Source organism: Amphibalanus amphitrite, unplaced genomic scaffold (genome assembly GCF_019059575.1).
Source record: "Amphibalanus amphitrite isolate SeventyFive unplaced genomic scaffold, NRLGWU_Aamphi_draft 000379F_arrow, whole genome shotgun sequence".
Lineage (NCBI taxonomy): Eukaryota > Metazoa > Arthropoda > Thecostraca > Balanomorpha > Balanidae > Amphibalanus > Amphibalanus amphitrite.
Genome location: NW_024881873.1, coordinates 91,192 through 112,739, shown reverse-complemented (window position 1 = coordinate 112,739; position 21,548 = coordinate 91,192). Strand labels below are relative to the sequence as shown.

General features: G+C 58.1%; 1 protein-coding gene across 4 annotated transcripts in view; it reads right to left on the bottom strand.

The window, feature by feature from the left end:
• Positions 1 to 256: 256 nt before the first annotated feature.
• Positions 257 to 21,548, bottom strand: part of LOC122390017 (teneurin-m-like) — a 95,912-nt gene continuing 74,620 nt past the window's right edge. For 3 of the 4 annotated variants that reach the window (XM_043382577.1, XM_043382578.1, XM_043382580.1), the window contains exons 12-30: positions 19,684 to 19,792; positions 19,228 to 19,435; positions 18,399 to 18,425; positions 16,929 to 17,145; positions 16,536 to 16,671; positions 15,862 to 16,138; positions 14,737 to 14,909; positions 14,252 to 14,501; positions 12,966 to 13,201; positions 11,347 to 11,579; positions 10,324 to 11,080; positions 9,738 to 9,950; positions 9,151 to 9,401; positions 8,626 to 8,791; positions 8,163 to 8,323; positions 5,284 to 5,481; positions 4,489 to 4,776; positions 2,651 to 3,764; positions 257 to 1,661 (exon numbers count right to left, since the gene is read on the bottom strand). In XM_043382577.1, coding sequence (XP_043238512.1) covers positions 760 to 1,661; positions 2,651 to 3,764; positions 4,489 to 4,776; positions 5,284 to 5,481; positions 8,163 to 8,323; positions 8,626 to 8,791; positions 9,151 to 9,401; positions 9,738 to 9,950; positions 10,324 to 11,080; positions 11,347 to 11,579; positions 12,966 to 13,201; positions 14,252 to 14,501; positions 14,737 to 14,909; positions 15,862 to 16,138; positions 16,536 to 16,671; positions 16,929 to 17,145; positions 18,399 to 18,425; positions 19,228 to 19,435; positions 19,684 to 19,792 — 5,916 coding nt within the window. In that variant the 3' untranslated portion in view covers positions 257 to 759. The remainder of the gene's footprint in view (positions 1,662 to 2,650; positions 3,765 to 4,488; positions 4,777 to 5,283; positions 5,482 to 8,162; positions 8,324 to 8,625; positions 8,792 to 9,150; positions 9,402 to 9,737; positions 9,951 to 10,323; positions 11,081 to 11,346; positions 11,580 to 12,965; positions 13,202 to 14,251; positions 14,502 to 14,736; positions 14,910 to 15,861; positions 16,139 to 16,535; positions 16,672 to 16,928; positions 17,146 to 18,398; positions 18,426 to 19,227; positions 19,436 to 19,683; positions 19,793 to 21,548) is intronic. The other variant, XM_043382579.1, reaches the window with a different exon arrangement.

Sequence of the window (21,548 nt, the reverse complement as noted above, 5' to 3'; positions counted from 1 at the left end):
TCTTGGTTTCGTCTGTTTGGTTCGTCTAACAATCATCAGGATGTACATACATGTTAAATACAGCTGAGTACTTCTCGACCATCTCTATCGGCATTGCGTTTGTAAGATACGGCTTGCTGATTCGCCGTAACTCCAATAGAGTGTGCATTTTAAGTATGCGCTGGTATCTTGCACAAAATTTACCTCATGCCCACACATATTTTCAATTCGGCCAAGAAACAACAACAGCACGGGACACTTCACACAAACAAATATCGGTTGATGTTTACCATCCATCTATTTAGCTACAAACGTTCAGTGTCACCCCGCAGCATCATGACAAAATCACAGGTAGCCCCATCTCATCCACGGGTAGCGCATCTCATACACTCACTATACCCTCTGATGTATATCCTACACAGGTCTGGAAATAAATAACAGAATGCCTTCTGCATGGCCGGCAATTCGCGCCCCGGCGCCGGGCGCGCCACTGCTCCAGCCGCCCACGGCGCACAAGCACAACGTAAAAAGCGGACCGGGAGAGGGTCTCGATCGGTCCGTCCGTCCTGGTAATATCAGTGGCCGGCGTCACCACACGCGCTCGACTCACGGCGCCGCACCCACCAATGGCACTCCACGACCTGTGTCGTCCGGCGTCCCGGCCTGTCCGGCGGCGCCGCGCAGCGTCCGTCCGAGCCGGCGCCTCATGGAACACACGGGGGGCGCCCGGCCGCGCCCGTATTGCTGCTATCACTGCCGCCGGCCGTGTTCGCCGGCCGCTCACGGCGCGTAGCGGCGCAAAAATCGGCGCCGCAGTCGCTTCCTGGCCGACTTCCGGCTGCGTCTCCGTCCGGGTGGGCGCAGCGCCAGGTTGGACCAGTCGTCGGCCAGCGCCGGGTAGGCCGGCAGCGGGTGCACGTCAGCCGGCGTCACGCCCGGCACGGCGCCCGTCTCGAGCAGCTGGCGCCGCTCGGAGGCCGTCCAGCCGGCGGCGCTGGGCAGCCGGGCGGCCACCAGACGCTGCTCGTGCCGCCAGCGCGCCGGCACCGCCTCGGCGCGCGCCGCCGCCAGCAGCTCGGAGCGCAGCCGGCGCGCCGCCGCCTCGTCGCCGGCGCCGTAGTGGACGTGCACGGCGGCGGCGGGCAGCGTCAGCTGCAGCCGGTCGCCGGCCCAGCTGAGGTTGTAGCGGCCGAGTCGCTCCAGCTGCTCGGCGTCCGGCTGTCGGCGCTGCTCGGACCGCAGGAAGTGCAGCTGCGGCCGGCCGGCCGCGTCCGCCGGCCGCACGTCCAGCAGGCGGCTGGCGTTGAGCACGCTGAGCGCCACGTCCTGGAGCACGCCGGCCGGGCCGACCTGGCGCAGCGCGGCGCGGCCGCCCTCCTCCGAGAGCAGCAGGCCGTCGCCGAGCGGCGGCCCGGCGGCGGCCAGCCTGGGCACCAGCGGCCAGCCGCCGCCGCCGCCGCCCTCCGGCCACACCCGACCCGAGACGGTGGCGCGGTCGGGCGCCGAGAAGGCGGCCCGCCGCCGGCGCTCCATGCACGCCAGGCCCGAGATGAGCCGCGGCCCGGCCGGCAGCCAGGGCAGCGCCAGCTCCGGCGCCGGCTGAGAGGCCAGGCGCTGGGCGTACACTGAGCCCTGCATCCGGTCCAGGTCGTAGCCGAACTCGCTCAGCCAGGCGCGCAAGTCTGCGGACGGAGACCGAGTGTCAGTAGGGAGCAGTCGGCGGGTCAGTCTGCTGGACCGACAGAGAGGCGTCCTACAATCAGGCGACACTGGGCTTTCCCCGCCTGATCATTCAATCTCAGATGTATTGCTCTTGAATAGTTTCGGGCTTTGGCGTTCTTGGACAATTATGCTGTTACGATTAAGATTGCCAACATATGCGATTATATTTTTTACACTGTGAAACAAAAACTAAACCATGCTATTGAGTCACTGAGGTGAGTTTTGTAGATATGATTCAATGCGAAGATCGAAAAAGTACTCAACTACTGTACATACAGTAAGTTTGTTCGTAGCTCGACCATAGCAACTCGCAAGCTATGCTACAACAATAACTGGCATCCCCACAAGTCGCCCTCGGGGACGTCAAATTTATCTCCAGGAGAGGAAATTGGGACAAATGAACACTTCTCCCATGAGTTTCTCTGTTTAACCATTTTCTGCAAACGAGGAACGATGGCACCCGTGGGAAATAAGGCATTAGGCGCGGAGACATGCGTATAAATAACGTTTATGTATGCCCCAGACGGCAAAGTCTGGCCTGGATGCACTGTCTAGCTGCATGCAAGTTATGTGATGTAATGCTATTTTAGCAGCATCCTGATCTGTTGTCAGGATAAGGGGGCGTAAAAATTACGAAACCTAAGCGCTACCTAAATTACAGCAAACGGGGGAATGAATGGAACGTTGACTCCAAACCATTGCTCTCACTCTGCCGCGCCTAGATCTCATTTGGCGCTTAGGGTCCCATAAGATATCGACATCTGCGCACTTACATATGAAGAAGTTGAACGGTACGCTGAAAGTTACTGTTTCTAACGGGCCTTTGAAAGGGGTTACAGATGTGTCTTCGAATGGGATTACAAATGTGCTACTTTAATATCATTTATTGCATTGATGCCTAGTCCCCACAAGGCTCCCTCTTGGCGCCCCTGGCCGGTCTCTGACTGACCTGTGGGCGGCGGGCGGCGCGCGGCGCCGCCGTTGACCGGGTCGTTGTCCATGAAGCGGTACAGGTGAAGCGCGGCCGGCTCATGCAGCCGGTGCAGCGCCGCCTCCCAGCCGGGCTGCAGGTACTGCTGCAGGCGCGGCTCGTACACGCGGCCGGCCGGGTCCCAGAGCAGGCCCAGCTCGGGGTCGCGCACCCAGCCGAACAGGCCCACGTCGAGCGGCAGCGCGGCGTTGGTGTCGCGGATGACGCGGCCCCACGGGTCTCTGCGCACCTCCTTGACCACGCTGCGGTGCGAGTTGAAGAGCGCCAGTGGCGTGCCGCGCGTGTCGCTGGCCACGTAGTGGCGTTGGCCGGCCGTCTGGATGGCCACCAGCTGGCCGCGGTGGCAGTACAGGTAGGCGTCCGTGCGGCCCTGCAGCGGCCGGTGCGCGTGGCTGAGCCGGCCCGGGTGGCCCGGGTCGGCGTACAGGTACTGCACCAGCTGGCCGTCGGAGGAGCGGCGGGCCGCCAGCCGGCCCTGCCAGTCGTACAGGTAGCCCACCTGGCGACCCGCCGCGTCCACCACGTGCGTCAGCCGGCCGGCCGCGTCGTACGTCAGCCGCCGGCCGCCGGCCGACGTCAGGAAGCCGTTCTCGTCGTACTCGACGGCGTCGTCGCCGAGCCGCGTCAGCCGGTCGGCCTCGTCGTAGCGCCGCTCGACGGCGGCGCCGCGCGCGGTGATGGAGCGCACGTTGCCGCCCACGTCGTAGTCGTACGTCCACGTCTCGTCGCCGGCGACGGCCGCGACGCGTCCGTCGGCGGTGTAGTTGACGCTCATGTGGGACTCGTTGCTGCCGATGGTGGTGGTCTGGCGGCGGATGCGGCCCGCCCCGTCGTACTCCGTCTCCAGCCGGAACACGTCGTAGCCGTGCAGGTTGAGCACGGCTAGCTGCGGCGCGTTGAAGCCACTCAGCATGATGACGCGGCTGAAGGACTTGTCGCCGTCGTGGATGACGGATCGGTTGGGGTGGCTGTAGTACATTTTGAGGTCGTCCACCTGCTCGAGCTGCCCCTGAGTGGACGAGTAGCGCAGCACCACCGGCGAGAGCTCCGTGTCGCCCACCACGGTACTGATCTGCAGCGGGGACACGGACGGCGTCAGCGGGGGCACGGACGGCGTCAGCGGGGGCACGGACGGCGTCAGCGGGGGCACGGACGGCGTCAGCGGGGGCACGGACGGCGTCAGCGGGGCCACGGACGGCGTCAGCGGGGACACGGACGGCGTCAGCGGGGACACGGACGGCGTCAGCGGGGGCACGGACGGCGTCAGCGGGGGCACGGACGGCGTCAGCGGGGGCACGGACGGCGTCAGCGGGGGCACGGACGGCGTCAGCGGGGGCACGGCCGGCGTCAGCGGGGACCGGTGAAAGCACCGGACAGGGCCACAGACACCGTCAGCGGCGAGCAGTGACCGGACAGTGGCCGGACGGTACACTGACATAGAAAACATGATCAAGAACCGGATGGTGTGAGTGCGCCGGTATTGTCAGAAGATAACAGCGAGATCAGAATTGTCATTTAGCGCGGTTCGCCACAGCCTAACGATGTAAAAGAAAAGCCATTTTCCGCGAAGGGAAGAGACACCGTCTTCATCTTAGTGCCGGCATAAATGAACTGTTCGGTATTCTTTTAAATTTTAGCATTTACGTAGGTAGCCGTTCCTAGAAAAGGAGATTTATCCCAGTTGATTCCTGACAGGTGACCGTTAGTCCTTAATGTAGCCAGGGCCATAAAAACAGGATCTAAAAGAAAAATAATGAATATGTCTTCCAGAAGCAGCCACTACTCTCCTCTCGTACCTTTCTGAGTCGGGCGTTTCCGTCGTACTGGTACTTGAACTTGGTGTTGTGCATGTCGTCTCCCCTCTGGAACCTGTTGTCCTCCTTCTTGCGGAGTCCGGCGTGCAGCCGGAACTCGGTGACCGAGTCGAGGTCGGCGTCCTGCACGCTGACGGCCAGCAGCGCGCCGCCGTCGGGCTGGTAGCGCCGCAGCGCGTCGCCGGTCCCCCAGACGGTCTCCAGCAGCCGGCCGGCGCTGTCGTGCCGGTACAGGGTGCGCCGCCCGTCCGGAAGGCGCCGCTCCGTGATCTGTCGCGCGCGGGGAGGGTAGGGTACGTCAGAGCGGTCACACCATCTCCGGGACTAGCGGCCATCGGTAACCCTGACCCATTCACTCGATGATCCCGAGTCAATGTCAAGGTCACTTTACCTGTACTGGCTTGAAGCTGTCATAATAGTCATTCGTGACTATTATGTTATCACTGCTGTATCGACCTCGTGACTGTCTGCGCACTTTTAGCTGACGCAAACCATCACTGGAAGCGAGCTGTTTTTAGTCGGGGCCCCTGTCGTTAGACGCCGTTGTCGGTAATTGGTGGGCTCGCCGGGACTCCCCGCGGACGATATGGCTCTGCCGGTGTCCGCTCGATATCTACCGTCGTAACGTTTGACGATCTGTCCTAACTGCCTGGGCATGCGATTAGGGGGCCACGGGCTGTTACTGCTGTATCGACTTCCCACCGGCTCTCCGACCCAGCGACCGCCCGGAGCAGAGACCAACACTACCTGGGTTGTCATACCGTACACGGCACATACCTGCATCCGGTCGTTGAGGAGGACCGTGTAGGGCCGCTGCGAGCCGGGCCAGTGATAGGTGACGCGCACCTGGCCAAACTCTGTGCGTACAGCCCAGCTGTGGCGGCCGCCGCTTGGCACGGTCACGGCTTTCACGGCGCCGGCGGCGGCCAGGTGCAGTCGGTACCGGCCGCCGGACGGTAGAACCACCGCTGAGGGCTGCGGAGAGACGAGTCAGGTCAGAGGGGTGACAGAGGGTCGGGTGCGGCCGGTACTGGACGCCGGACGGCAGAACCACGGCTGAGGGCTGGGGGTGGGGGGGGGGGGGCGGGGCGGTCAGACTGTCAGAGAGTGACAGGAGACTGTAGAGGGTCGGGTGCGGCCGGTACTGGCCGCCCGACGGCAGAACCACCGCTGACGGCTACCGGGAGGACCGGCGGCGATCAGAGAGTAACGGGGAACAGGCGCGGGGCCATGGGGGCCATGCCCCCCCCCCTTGGCCGATTTTTTCAAAAATAAAATAAAAAGTTAAAAAGCTGAAAAGGGGGCCTCCTGAAAATAAAGTGGCTATTCATGTTGAGATGTTGCCTGAACAGCTAGATAAGCTCAATAGACGCAGTTTTTTTTGGGGGGGGGGGCAACAAGTGGGAAGATGGTGCCTCCAACAGGTGGGATTATGAGGGCCTCCTGGTTTCTAATGGCCCCTCCCTTGGAGATTTTCTGGATCCGCCCCTGACGGGGAACGGTGGTGGCAGGCTGTAGGACGGGCAGAGGGCTTACTGAGGGACAGTTGCAGGGTCTGAGGATCGACAAAGGGACGCTCAGAGACTCAGAGCGCGGACGACGGGATATGTCAAAGACTCAGAATGGTGCAGCTGGTAGTTATCAGTCTGGAGGACTTGGAACAGAGGACAATTGGAGATGACTAGCGCCCACGATTGTAGATTCCATTTCCTTTGGATTATGTGGGCTAGGTTCACAAAGACTATAATCTTGTTGTTTCTTATCAAGTAACGACGAACACAAAATGTTACGGCTTACCTACTTCGACACAATGTGTGTCGCGTACGTGACTTACCAACAGCTCTCACATATTTGCCCTTAGGTACATAATGTGTTCATAAGGACATGTTAATCGGATATCAGTAGACTGGGACATACATACGATAGAGAACGCGTCGCACGTCATCCGTATATCCGCGGATATTCCCGCCAAACGTGTCCTACTGTGCGGTTTTAGCGGATGTGCTGGTAGCTGATCCGCGGTAGTGCTCGAACAGGTACTGCCATTAGGGGCGATTATCGTCCCAAAGTCGCCAGAGCAGAATCGATGGCGGGCCGGGCTCATTTCTTAGCTCCAGACGCCGCCGCGCCTCTCGACACACGTCTCGGCAATCACTCGTATCGGTGGACCCGGAGATAGATTAGCGTCTGGTTATCCCGTCCCAGCTCCAAATCGAGACCCGGCCTCTCGCATAATTGCAATCATGCTAGTGAGCTCCAGCTATCGCCGGAATACCGTGCCCAAACATTTCCCTGATCAGTCAGCCTTGAGAAAAGTGCATCCCACATATGCATCCGGTGAAACCCAATCCATCAATGTGAAAGTCTTCAACAACGTCTCAGCAACGTCATACAGCAACGTCTTCATATTGTTTGATGCTTGGTGTTCACGTTCAGGGACATTGTAGCTTTAAGCTTAATTTAAAAACTATTCGAATTGTGCTATTTCATCGTCTGTTTTATGGCCTGTGAACACGATAAATGGCTTATCGCCACCTTTATTGGCCTCGTGTGAGCTTATTCACCTCATCTGAAGCGTTTAGACGATACTTACGGTGCTCGGCTATTTCCTGAAAGACGAGTCAATAAAGAAGATCGCCTTTTCTCAAAGGACAACTGACGAGTGAGGTGCTCAGTTCCCGGCCCTTGGACGCATTGGTCCGTCTCACCGTTTTAATTTCAGTTGCCACTGTGAGGCTGCGGACAGTCTTTTTTTTTTTTTGCCTAATGCGTAGATCTGAGTCTGAGTACTGAGCCTTTTGTGCTTGGTGGGTGGAATTATGCTGCATTATATTTTGACAGCTCCTTTACGCTCCGGTACCAAATTCAAGGATATTAGAATTATTCGCCTCTTCACTTTATCTTTCACCGGCACATTTCTAGGTCTTTCCTGAATTGCTCGTGGTGGTATGAGTTTGAACTTGACGGGGAAATGGAAGACTTAAAGGGCATAGCAATTTGCTAACACCTTAAAACGTTCACTTTGTCAGCTGTCGACAATCGTTAAGCGTTTTTTTTATCTCCAATTCTGGAGAAGAGGGGATCCTTTCGCCCCACTCCTACTTCATCTGAAGTCTGAACCGCTACTTGAGAGGCGGCAGGTCGGGGTCGAGGCGGCTTCATTGCGTCGGGACAGAGTGATGTTGAAATGATGTTACTGGTATGGGACACCCATCTGTGTGCGGGTGGGATGGCATGGGACACCCAGCTGTGTGCGGGTGGGATGGCATGGGACACCCAACTGTGTGCGGGTGGGATGGCATGGGACACCCAGCTGTGTGCGGGTGAGATGGCATGGGACACCCAGCTGTGTGCGGGTGGGATGGCATGGGACACCCACCTGAGTGTTAGTGGACTAGAACAGGTTGCCACTCTATGAAGCTGGGACCGGCACGTCCGGTCGTATGTCGTACCCGAGTGCTGGTGGGCTGGCTAAACTGGTACACCAGCTGGGACCGGTCCGGCCGGGTGAGACGGGATGGGACACCCACCTGACTGTGCTGGTGGGACACTGGGACACCCACCTGAGTGCTGGTGGGACACTGGGACACCCACCTGAGTGCTGGTGGGACACTGGGACACCCCCTGGTGCTGGTGGGACGGGATGGGACACCCACCTGGGTGCTGGTGGGCTGGTTGAACTCGTACACCAGCTGCGACTGGTCGGGCCGGGTGATGCTGGTCAGCCGACCCACGCGGTCGTACGCGTACGACTCGGAGCGACCGCCGCGCCGCCACTGCCGCAGACGGCCGAACTGGTCGTACTCCAGCTCCACGTCTGAGGGCAGCCACGGCGGGTCAGCCGGTGGGGGCACAGGGTCAGTCGAGAGAGACAGATGTCAGCGGGGAGGGGTGCGGGACGCTCAACATCAATCACAAATGGCGGAGAGATGAGGCAAGCGTCAGCTGAGAACCGTGCATTGGAAGACAGTTGACGGTCAACAAGTCAAGAGCACACAGGTCGGCACTACGCCCCAGCCCTCTGAGTGCTAGTTTTGGCTGCAAAGTACCCCACACCGTCCAGTGTCCCTCTCAGCTCATCTCTTCGTGCCCCGCAGTCTCTGCCGCACAGTGTCTCACCGAGGAAGAAGCCGTGCGCGCGCCAGGCGGTGGGCCGTCCCATGCGATCGTAGGTGGCGTCCAGGATGGCCGTGCCGTCGGCGGTACGCACAGTCTGCCGCTCGGTGCTGAGGTCGTACTCGAGTGCCAGCTGCAGGTCGCGGTTCACCTTCAGGTTGCGGCCCACCTGCCGGGGAACCGGGGAGGGTGGTGAGAGGAGGTGATGGAGAGAGGGAGAGATACGAGCTGCTCTTCGCTAAATCGGAATATCAGTCTGTAATAAAGAGCGAATTATCCAAGGAAGTATTGCCTTCCGATATGTACATCCACACGCTGGTGGCAGATACGCTGGTATATCCGAACATATCCATGAAAATCAGCTCATATTCCATTCTATCTCGGTTACTTCCGCGATCTCACGTCACTCCTCGTCCACCCGCTGCACCTACCTTGATCACCCTCCTGTCCCGGTCCCGTTCCCCTTACCCTGGTTCACCCTATAGGAATCTTTGGTTCACCCTCCTGTCCCGACCCTGTCTCTCTCACCTTGGTGACCCTCCTGTCCCTGCCGCGGCCCCGTTTCTCAGTGAAGTAGAGCCATTCGAACACGTTGACCGGGTCTCCGGCGACCACCTCGAGTCGCTGGCTGCCGGGCACCTGCAGGTGCTGCTCCACCTCGTCGCCGTCTCCGTCGAGCAGCGGGTACGGCACGGCGCCCGTCACCGTGGCGTGTCCCCAGGGCGTCACATGCCGCAGCTGGCCGCCTGGCGAGATGGACGTCACCCAGGTGCCCGTGCCTGCGGAGGGCAGCAGCGGCGGCGGAGCGACGTCAGCGGAGCGCGGTCAGAGGACGCTCTTCGATAGGCATTCGTCATTGGACGTGGGGTAGGTATTTGTCATGAATGGCACCATTGCGCGGTGCAAGATTATCACATCTAAGTTTCAAGCCTCAGTATCCACCCATTGTAACACATCGTTCTCTGCACCGTCCTGCCTGAACATCAAGCGACTTATCCTTTCTATCCTATCCCTCCTGCTCCTCTGGATGAGCAGCGTCTCGGCCGGCCCATCTCTCACTCATCCCACACTATCCTTCTGTCCCTGTCCCTGTGGCTGTCCATCCCTCTCCTTACCGTTAACCATGGTGACGGTGCTCCTCTGGATGAGCAGCGTCTCAGCCGGCGAGCCGTCGCGCGCCACCGTCACCGAGGCGCCCTGCTTGCTCAGGTCGAACTCGAGCCGGACCGTGTGGCCGGTGGGCGTGGTGTGGCTGATGAGGCGGCCGTACTGGTCGTAGTCGTAGACGGTGCTGCGGCCGGCGGCGTCGTACCGCGCCCCCATCAGACCTGCCGCGGGTGAAGGGACGGAGGGTCAGCGAAGCTGTAGGAGCAGGGATGGTAGACATATGCAGAGGGCAGGGCGAGCGAGAGCTTCCGTGGAGGCTGCAGTGAACGGGAGGTGGCAGCACTAGGTCATTACCGACAGGTACGACAACCATATGTTTACTGAGTTAGAAACAATGCATGGCTGCATTACATCCTCGAATAACGTTGCTGCGTGATAACCTAGCACATCGAAACCATTTTGATGCCTGTTTTATGGCTCAGAGAAAAAGAGGGTACAATGGACTTTTAAATTATTGAATCAACGCCATCCGAAAGCCCCTAAGCCTCCGTGCTCGCCGTTTCTGACGGCCCTGCAGCAGCAGCTGCCACCCACCGGAGATGTCGAGGTAGTCGAAGCTGGTGTTGAAGCGGTCGGGCGTGATGAACTGCTGCAGCAGGCCGCTGCTCGGCGACATGATGACCTCGCACTTCTGGCCGAGCGGGTTGTCGATGGACGTCACCTGGTACGAGTAGTCGCGCAGGAACGACACCTTGTTGCCGATGGCGTCCGTCACGGAGCTGAGCCGGCCGTTGCTGGCGTTCAGGTTGTAGGTGAACCTGTAGACGGTGCGGCGCGTCACGATGTTGCGCGTCTCGGTGTGCTGGCCGAACCGGTTGAAGATGTAGGTGTGGCCGGCGTCGGGCGCGTGGATGTGGTAGCTGCCGCGCTGGTCGGCCGCCGGCAGCGGCGCCGACACCGTGCGGATCCGGTAGTTGGCCTGGTCGGAGATGTGCACCGCGCCGTCGGGCGTCACCGCCAGCGCCGAGATGCCGCCCAGCAGCGCCTCGGAGGCCAGCACGTGCTCGTCGTCGAAGCAGCGGCAGTCGTCCTCTCGGCAGTTGCACTTGGGCTCGGCGCCGGCCAGCGGCTGGATCGAGCCGTCCGTCCCGATGACGCGCACGCGGTTGACGCGCTGGCTGTCACTCTCTGCCACCAGCAGGTCGCCGTCCGGGGAGAAGGCCAGGCTCTGCGGCGACACGAGCGTCGTCTGGGCGGCCTGCTCGGGCGGCGTGCGCTGCCAGCGCGAGGTGCATTGCAGCGGCTTGCCGGCCACCAGCCGCACCCGGTAGTCCGAGGTCAGCTGGAACACCTGGGGAGAGCAGAGCACGCAGAGGAGGTTATTACGGGAGCCTGGCTTACGAGGGGCGGAATGATTGGGCATCCATTGTCATTTCCGCGTTGCTGATTCGAACAACAATTAAGATATAGCAACACTTATTTGAACTACGCTAGGAACAATGTGAGAACATGAATGTCCATTTTCACACTCTCAGTCCGGGCATGCTCTCGGCGGCAGCTGAAAGTCTGCGGTTTTCGGCACAGCACCCGCCACCTACCGGTCTCCTGCCGACCTACCATGTGGTCGTCGATGAAGTGCAGGCTGCCGTCCAGCGGGGAGACGGCCAGCTCGGTTGGCCACCGCAGCTGCACGTGCTCGCGGCTCAGCGTGCCCACGCAGGGGAACGGCCGCCAGTGCGACTTGTGCAGGTTGTTGCCCACCAGGGTAGTGATGATGTTGTACGGGTCCACCATGCGGATGTTGGTGCCGTCGGCGAAGAACAGGCTGCCATCCGCTCCGACCACAATGCCTGGAGGGAGAAGGCGTAAATAGTTAGATTTACTGCTGAGTAAAGTACAGAATATAGGTAAGACGCGTTTCGCTAGTCATTTATGGTACAGGGATGTTCACGAAAAACTGACACATTTTAAAACGACTTTGTGAGCATGTGAGAGCTCACGGAGACTTGACTTGCATGCCATTCGAAAGCCTGTTGAAAAAAGTTTTGTATCTGCATAGCTCCTTTAGTTAGCATCACATGAGCTTCCAAATAAATAAGAAAGCGTTAAAATGGGGAAATTTGACTTGGCGACAAAACTTAACGGAAAAACAATGAAGCTCTCGCGGCTGCCATCTGCCACCACGACTGAACCAGTCCACGAATTCGTCTAAAATTTGACATATTAATGTTTCGATGGATTATGTTTTATACTATTGGCATATTGTGGGCAAATTCCTAAGGAATGCCAAAATTGGCAGGCTTGGAAGTGCTGATGTCAGAAACCATGGCCGCATGCTGGCAGTCACTGTAGAGTGGTACCGTGCCATCTTTTAACGGCTTCTGTTAGCTACTGTAGCGGAAATGGGTCGACGTCTACACCATTTGGTGGTTCTGGCACGCCAGGGCCACCCTACGTACAGTAACGGCGATCATCGGTCTCACACGAGAACAGGGGGGAGGGGGCACTTGTCTCGCGCATCACCTCTCACCCATAGCCGGCCATTTCGCTCTACCTCAACTCCGTGGACTATTCCTGTGGGGTCACGTGAGTGACATGATCTGTAGCAACGGCCCAAAGGACATCAAACCTCCCGACGAGTGCAGTGAGAGGTGTTGCAATTCTCCAGGCACGTGCCCCAAAACGGGGAATAATTTCCTGTTTCGGGCTGAGTCGTGCACTGCTCCAAAAACTCGTCATCTGCAAAATACGCTGTAACTTCTTAGAAACGAAAATGACATGATCCCAAAATATGTCAATAAAAACTTAGAAGTCCACTCTATTTGCCCATAGCATTATCACCGTTCTGAGGGCAAGTGTTTTCTCGTAATTCGGAAATAAAATGTGTCAGTTTTTCGTGAACATCCCTGTATTTGTAATTTTCGCCTCGTAGGAATACCTAAACTGTGTAGTGTGTACGTACATGAATTGTGCTGATCGTGTCATAAATTCAGGTCAACAATGGTACCTAACTCCTAAAGGGACGCTGAACCCTAATGCGAATAATGCTGTTTACCTAAAGCTTTAGTCGCTTAATATTATCATCACATTATGTCTTTTCGTAGGTCATCATTACGGCACATTCTATCACCCTGATTCGATCCTCCACGCCTTTGGGGTATGTGAGACGCACGTGCAATATCCGTGGGGTAGGTTATCCGGGTGTACGTTCCTTTAGACGGGTAGAAGAGTCGTACCTTTGGGGTAGGTGAGGCGCGCGTGCCGGGCGCGGCCGCCGTCCCCGCAGTTGAACTCGTCGCCGGGCGGACAGCGCTCGCCGCTGCCCACCACCGCCTCCAGGTTCTGCGAGAGCCGCTCGGGACGGCGCAGCCGGCGCACGCGCAGAATCTGGTACGCCTCCGGGTCGCTGACGTACAGCGAGCCGTCCAGCGGACTGACGGCCAGGTGGTACCGGTACGACACGCCCGTCGAGCTGGGGGCGCGGAGGGGACAGGTCAGTCGAGCTGGGGGCGAAGGGGCAGGTCAGTCGAGCTGGGGGTGAAGAGGCAGGTCGGTCAAGCTGGGGGCGCGAGGGGGGTCAGTCGAGCTGGGGGCGAAGGGGGCAGGTCAGTGGAGCTGGGGCGAGGGGCAGGTCGGTCGAGCTGGGGGCGCTGGGGGAAGGTCAGTCGAGCTGGGGCGAGGGGCAGGTCAGTCGAGCTGGGGCGAAGGGGGCAGGTCAGTCGACCTGGGGGCGCGGGGGCAGATCATTTGCTGAGATCACTGTTTGGCAGGTCAGTCGCTGAGATCGCTGGTAGGAACGGAACGGTAGAGGTCAGCAGGCGGGGTACGGCTCAGTCAGGTCCCGTCGTGGTGAGCGATGGAGGTCACATCGTCGAGGGGCAGTGGCTGGGAACGGTGGACTATAACGACTGGGGATAATTATTATCGAAGAACTCGAAACTGATGGCTTGCCGTGATCTCTAAAACATGTCAAATGACGAGTAGTTCCGTCCAGGTTTTGGAGCTGTTTGGAAAGTTACATGGGATCGGCGCGGGTTATGAGGCTTTTGGCGACTTACGGCCCTTGTAATCCGGCCATGTCGAGCTATTTATTACGGTGGACAGCGCACGACAAGGGTTACAGATTTAACGGAGTTCGTGTCACGAAACAATATTTCACCGGAAAACTATGACGTCTGTGTTTTACTACCGTGGCGCTCGTGTTTTCTGCAGAATGGCATTCAAATAAGGCTAATGTACTCGTATCTAATTTGAGACCAACAGCTTAGGTTCTTTCTATGCAAACGTGAAACGCGCACAGATGATAACCAGTTCTACATAGATAATCCACAGCTGACATACCTCATACCTCATTCACTTATAAGTCATTCGCATCACTTCCTCCCTAACGTTCAATCCTGCCACCTCACGACATTCACGGCGACACCCACTTGAGCTGCGCCACGGTCTCCCCACTGTCTCCCCGCCGCCACTCACTTGAGCTGCGCCACGGTCTCCCCACGGTCTCCCCGCCGCCACTCACTTGAGCTGCGCCACGGTCTCGACCTCCCCTGCGGGCGTGACGCGCCGGATCAGGTTGAAGTCTCCGACGTAGAGGGAGCCGTCGGGCGCGGCGGCCAGCGCGGTGGCGGCCAGCAGCCGCTGCCGGCCTGCCGGGCCCTGGCAGTTGGTGCAGGCGATCGGCCGCTGGTGACTGCCGCCCACAGTGGTGCGCAGCACCTGCGGCCGCTGGCGTAGGTGGATGTTGGTGCCGTCGCCCTTCTGCAGGATACCTGCCGCCGCCGCAAACAGGTGGCGTGTTAGTGGGTCGACTTTCATGGATTGGCTCGATCCGATATAATATAGCATTATCAGAACAAGAAGGTATGCTTCAAAATAGTACGATGACTGACTCGCGTTTACTTCCAATGGTGACCATCATTGTGTCCATTGAGTCATTGACCGCCTGAGATCCAGTACCCGCGGACGGCGTCTGCCTAAGTGCCTACCCTCTGCTGTGTTGCCTACCCTCTGGTATGTTGTAGGCATGGTGGATGTCCAGGTTCCAGCCGCCGATCTCCGATATGCTGATGTCGCTGCCGGCGATGGCCGTCGTCTGCGTGTCCCAGATGATCTGGCTGCAGTCGGCGTATTCGTACCCCACGCGCACGACCGCCGTGGCCACGCCGTAAACGCGCTGACTGCGGGGCAGAGGTCAGGAGCTGGTCAGTCTTTGTAGAGGTCGGTCCACGGGGTCAAACTTCGATCAGAGGTCAGCCAGCATGTTCAGAGGTCATGATGGGACAGAGAGCGAGGGTCAGCTTGGGTTGAGTTGTTTAAGTCAAGGGTTGCGGTCGAACAGAGTGTACCTTGGCAGGCTGTGTACTTAGTGTAAAGTCTAGGTTGTCGTGTTGTCTCTTGTGACGGGAGATGTCACGACTACGAGCTAAGTTCAAAGGGCTCAGTCAAAAGTCGCCAACATGTCTACATGCCACGGCGTTTGTTCTTCAAACACGATATTCTGAACTTTCTACGAAAAGCTTCCTGTCGTGTACAGAACTTCCCAATTAACGACAGCGGGGTGTCATAAGCCAGTAAATTGCAATAATAGTTCCGAGAATGTCGTGTCGTGCAACTGTTTAGCTCAGGACGGCGTCCAAATCAAAGTGTCTCGGATCAGCGCTGTCGGCGGCGGCGCTGTCTGCCTTGTTTGACTGACGGGTCTCTGATTTACGGCCGCTGCCATGGGCGGGGCGGGGGCGGGGCGGGGGCGGCGGACTCGGCAGCGTGACTCCGCGTGGACTGTCCGGGTGACACGACACGCAACTCTGTTGACACGGGAGGTGAGCTGTTCGGGGAAAGCCGTCACCTCCACCTGGGGAGCGCTGTGCGAGGTAGGGCGCATCGCTGTCTGAAGGGTTTCATAGGAATGTTGAAAGTCGTCGACCCGCAAGGGGCATGCCAGGTAAAGCTTGGCAAGTTTAGGCAAATTACATGATTTGGGCAGGCGGTTCTCCAGCGCACTGCAGTGGCCTGGGTAAATATATTGATGACCCCGTTCATACTGAACCGTCGCGTGTTTTCAACTGACGGCGCCCCATTCACTGCCTGAATCCCGCAGACGAATCCTGCCAGTAGGTACACGACTCGCACCTGTACACGTTGAGCCTGTTCCAGGAGTAGGTGAACTTGATGTTGGGCTCGGCCTCGAAGGTCTTCTTGAAGAGCTCGCCCTGGAGGTGGACGCGCAGGTGGACGAGCCGGAGAGCGGGCGGCACGAGCTCTGGCGTCAGCTGCAGCTGGATGGTGCTCTGGTAGCCGCGGCTGCGTGACGAGTGGTAGACGAGGTGCAGCTCTGTGCCGGGCACAGGGAGCGACTCCTGCACCACCTGCGACTCGGCCAGCACCGCCGACTCCTCCGGACAGCCGCCTGTGGGGGGACCACAGCGGGACGTCAGCGGGGGCGTCAGACGAACGGGGGCGGCGTGGAGGCCAGGAGCCGGGCTTATTTACGGAACCCGTCAGATAACCGTCTGAGGAGAGTCAAGCTGCCGACACACGATGGGAGGGTGACGTTGGGGGAAGAGGCTGCTGCCTATTCTGTACCTTATAGGTTACTCAATGCGAAAACAACCTAAAAGCAGTAGCTGCTCCGCGCTACTTGTTTAATCGGTATATCATCTATTGGTTGTCTTAAAACTAAATGTTAAACGACAATGTTTCACAATCTACGATGACTTTTTTATGGCACAGTTGCATTGATAACGACAGCCAAGAGGCCGACTCTGAGACCCCGAAGTGCGTCCAGCGCCGGTCACAGCACCCACCTTGGAACTCGTGCTTCCAGCTGGCGAGCACCACGGGCCGCATGACGTCGTAGTCGTGCTCGGTGCAGGCCTGCGAGCCGCCGTACAGCGGCGCCGCCGGCTCGCGGGTCAGCTGCACGTCGTCGATCACCACGATCTGAGCGACAGAACAGACAGGGGCAGCGAGGTGAAGGACCCGCAGCAGTTATTACAGCGCGGACGGGCATAAATGTATTCATACTGATTTTACTGCAGATCGATTATTTTGCAATACCAATGACGCCATGATGTGCTCAAAGCCCATTGCTGATGATATCCATATAAATGTAGGTACTTGGAGAATTCTATCACATTATCAAGAGAGTTGGCAGTCCCCTATACTGTCCCTTCAGCTCACGCAGCGGCCACACTGACCTCGTTCCAGGGCACGTGCAGGACGCGCTCAGCGGGCGCGAACGGCGACCGGCGGAACCAGAGTTTGACGGCGCCGCCGCCATTGGCCAGGAAGTCGAACCAGCCGTCGGCGCGGGTCAGCGTGAAGCCCTCGGCGGCGTTATCCGAGCTGACCCGCACGCCGGGCACCCCGTACCCGGCCTCGGTGGTGACCCGGCCGCGCAGTACCGCCGCCCGACTGCGGGCCCAGGTCAGTCACAGGTCAGACGTCGAGCACAGAGGTCAGTCGCCGGTCACAGAGGTCAGCCAGAAGTCGGTCGCCGTTTTCGGGTCAGCAGGAGGTCGGTCACTAGAGATTCTTTGTACGTATAGATCGGTCGGGAGAAAGGGCTGTGGACATCTCGGCGGTATTTGATGGTTCCTCCAATACTGGGTGCTAGGCTGACAAGTGGCCAGACAGTGGACGGAAGTGGAGTTACACAAACGGCCTCCGTGCCTATGGGACGTATGTGCTCATCAGCAATTTGCCTTGTTGATAGCAAACACACTTGCTTTCAAACTTCTCTTTCTTAATTAATAATTTGTAATGCGAAACATCTGGCGCTTTGCCTCTCTGGTTTATCGGTATGGCTCGTGCCAATGAGAGTTCAGAAAAGAGTAGCCTGAGTGAGGCTCAGGGCGGGCCAGGTTTAATTTCCTAGCCCGTAGGTCACGGGTCGTTCACGCTAGCCGCTATCCAGATTAGCTGTTGGAAGTGCGCGGCGCTGAAGCCGTCTGAACTGCTGGCTGATCGAGGTGCGGCCGTCTGAGCTGATGGCTGATCGAGGCGCGTCCGTTTGGGTCGCGGCCAGCGCCGGAACTGGGCGCCTGAAGGTCAGGTCAGAGGTCGACTGGAGGACCCGGTGAGGACTGAGGAGTGCGACAGGTTGGAGTGGCCGAGACATCTGAGTGACGGGCGCGGGACCAGTTACGACAGCGGCACGGGGGTGAAACCTCAATATTATACTACACAGCCAACCATGAATATAACGGGCATTGATGTGTTTGTAAATGGTGAATGTAATAAAAAGGCATGTAATTGTACACATATAAATGTTATGTGATAAAAATTAACTATTTAAAACTATTGTAAACGCATATTAAAAGTCGCGTGCGTCGAACATTAGATTTACGTAAGGCACATATTAGGTCGTAGGGATGCGAGACGTTCAATTTCGCTTTCATGCATGCTAATGGAACTTCAATAAAGCGCAGGACGCTGCGATATTGAATGCGACAATTGGCATACATTCTGGGCTCAGTTTATAAACCGTAAGTGTAACTACGGCGATTTTAAGTGCAGCTGCGTTACAGTTCACATAAAAAGGACATAAACATTGAGCAATTTATGTTCAGGAAGATCTATCAGATATAAAAACCGAAAGTGGCTCATAACACGTGGAAATAGGAAAGAGTGTTGCATTTCACATCCAGAGTGCTAACATTGCTTACCTGGCATTAAACGTTTCCCAAAACAGGCTGCCGTAACACAGAGAAAGGGACAGTTGTAAAAGAGGCTTCCACAGGTATAGCAAAAGCCATAACTCTAAACGTCCAACGAGCAACTAACGCCTCCAGTCACGGCGTCTCTAAAGCCCTCGGCATAAACGTTAACAGACTAGCAACATTGGAATCACGGGGGATCATAATAACACATATTTACGGCGCCAGCCACACGCCGCGGATATTTTGGGCCGCCGTGTAACGTATGGCGCCAGCGCCCGCTGATATGTGTGATATAAATGGCCCACTTCTGGGCCGGGAGTCGCAGGGAATGGACCCGAGTTATTAACGCTGTATGATAAATGGGTTTGTCACGATCAAACTTCATTGAAGTTGGCGATTGCTCAGTGCCCTGGTTCTGCAATTAGGCTCTATGTTTAATACGTGCAACGGCTTGTTGGCAGAGAACATAAATGTCGTTTCGCTTCATTTACAAAATAATATGAATGACCATGGATAAGTTGCCAGAATCATGATCTGAAATTCTGCCGTTCATTTCGAACTGTAAGTTGAACTCGTACATCACCGGTCGGTTTAGTAACACTGAGAAGCAGGGTAGCCTACGCTAGGGACAGCGCAAACACTTTTTATCCGTTCACACAGAGAGCATCGGCGGGGCACGGTACACTCTGGCCACACCAGCACGGGTCAGCACGGGTCAGCACGGGTCAGCACGGGTCGGCACGGGTCAGCACGCTCAGATCGAGCACACACACACAGAGTGCGTGCCGCCCGCCCCTGGCACCGCTGCGGCCGGCGCGACCCGGCGGCCACTCACCTCTGGTTGTAAACCTCGGCGCGCGCGTAGCGCTGCACGCTGTCCTCCTCGATCAGGAACTGGCTGCGCTCGAAGAACGAGGCGGTGATGCGCGGCGGGTGCTTTCCGAGCAGGATCTCCACGGGGTCGGGCGCGCTGAGACACAGCTGACTGTCGGCGCACGCCGGCGACTGGCAGCACTCGGGGTCCTCGCAGTCCACCAGTTTGTCTGTCGGCGGCGCGGAGCGGCCGGTCACGCGCAGTGGCAACACGGCTGACGGGCTCGGAGCGTCCCGACTGTGCGGCTTTGTGTGGGAAACACGGTTCCTAAACCGACCATGAATACTCTTTGCCACTGGATATTTGTCTGTGCCCTCACCTTTGCCGCTACCCAAGTGTCCGGTGCTCTCACCTTACAGCTGTTCAGGAGGTCGTCTCTCACCTCTGTCGTTGTCCAGGAGGTCAGCGCTCTCTCACCTTTGTCGTTGTCGACGCGGTCGCCGCAGTCGCTCTCCAGCGGCAGCGAGCAGTCGTCGCCGAACCAGCCCGAGTCGCAGCTGCACTCCCACTCGTTGTCGAACGACAGCTGCCGGACGGCCGGCGACGGTCACTTAGCAGCCCAGTTCGCGCAACTTCGGCCTCAAACGACAGCTGCGCCCCCGGCCACAGTGGTCCGTTGTCAAGTTTAAAGCCACTGCGGCGGCGGCGACGGTGCCATTTAAAGCGTAAACAGTGAACTCTCCGTAGGCTGTACTCAAGTGGGGCCGTGCTGAACACAGTGGGCGTTTTGCTCCCTGCAAATACCTCCAAATGGATGTTTACTCGGTGGTTAGCGGCTTACGGTGTGTGCCGGGGGCTGAGTGCTTCGAGACAAGACGGCAGCCGGGCGATAGGGCCTTGGCCGGGCGGTTACGATCCGCAAAAAGCGACAGGCCGGGCGACTCGCTGCCTATGTGATAGCGCCGCTCCAGGCACGGTCTATCGGAGATGACTCCAGCCCGACGCTGCCGAATCGGCCAGCCGGAGACGAGTTGGCCCAATTTCGTCGCGTTGTCGCCGTGCCTATGCCGGTCCGTCGGCGTATTTCAGAATAGGCAGCTTTCAAACGGAGCTTTACGGCGTCGGCAAACAGCGCAGACGGCGCGATTGCATTTTTTACGGCGCGTCGCTCTGCGTAAATGTCGGCAGCGGCCGGCTGTTGCCGCCGCCGGAGACGGCCGGCCCGGCTCGGCGCGGCTGTAAACCACGACCGGCGCCGCTGAGGCGCGACAATAGACGAAGAAGTACGGCTGCCGACCGGCCCCGGCAGCGAGCGTCAGCAGCGTCACCGCCGCCGCACCGGCCGCCGCACAAACAACGATCGACGGCCGCGGCGCCGGCGACACTCTGAATAATGATCTCCGTCGGAAAATCTTAATGAAGAGAGCGATAAATTGGATTTCTGCGGAACAAACAGGCACGCTGGGTGCGACGAAAACAGCGCCCGGGGGCGTGCTGAAAGAGGTGGCGCTGAGCAATCACAGAACGCACCGGTTCAGTTCCGCCAGTCGGTTAATGCGCCGTAATTAATCGTCGCGGCGGTGCCGGTCGTATTGTGACGGGCGAGATGGACTAATTTGTGAGCTGTCGGCTGTCGGAGGCCGCCATGGTGAACTGACGTCCGGCTACACACACGGCCGCGTAGCGCCCGATCACCGCCGGCAATATGTAGCCCGGGCCAGTCAGCAGCAGCTGCCGCCAGACGACTGATTAGAAAATCACCACTAACCGGCTCAAACCGTCCAGTCACGACGGCGCGCTTTGACAGAAATAACGAACGGCCGAGTGCGCTCAGTGTCACACCAACCGTATTTTGGAGCTAAATCAGTAAAATTTAATGCAGGTTTCGGAATTTCGCATGGTAAATGTCGCTGTGTGAAAAAAATTCACCTTGGTGAACGGTGACAGCTTGTTTCTGCCTTTGTCTCCAAATCAAGAACAGCTTGCGGCTTAGCCGTGCTCGCTGTCTAGTTCAGATCAATACGGCGGAGGAACTATTTCACTTATAGTGCTCCTTAATGGGCAGCTCAGGCTGACCGGGCATTGGTTTCGTCGGAACAGCCGACCGGTCCAATTCCGGGCGCTTCTCGCTTATTTTACGGGAAGGCCTGTCTGCATTGCGGGACAGGCTACCTACAGGCGTCTGCTCACTGCTGTGTGTTGCGGGACGGTCTACCTTCAGGCGTTTGTCGTGTAATGCGGGACAGTCTTCCTTCAGGCGCTTGTTGTGTGCTGCGGGACAGTAGGGGTACCCATTTTTGGGTCAATTTTTCAAATTTTACGTGGGGGTGGATTCTCCCATT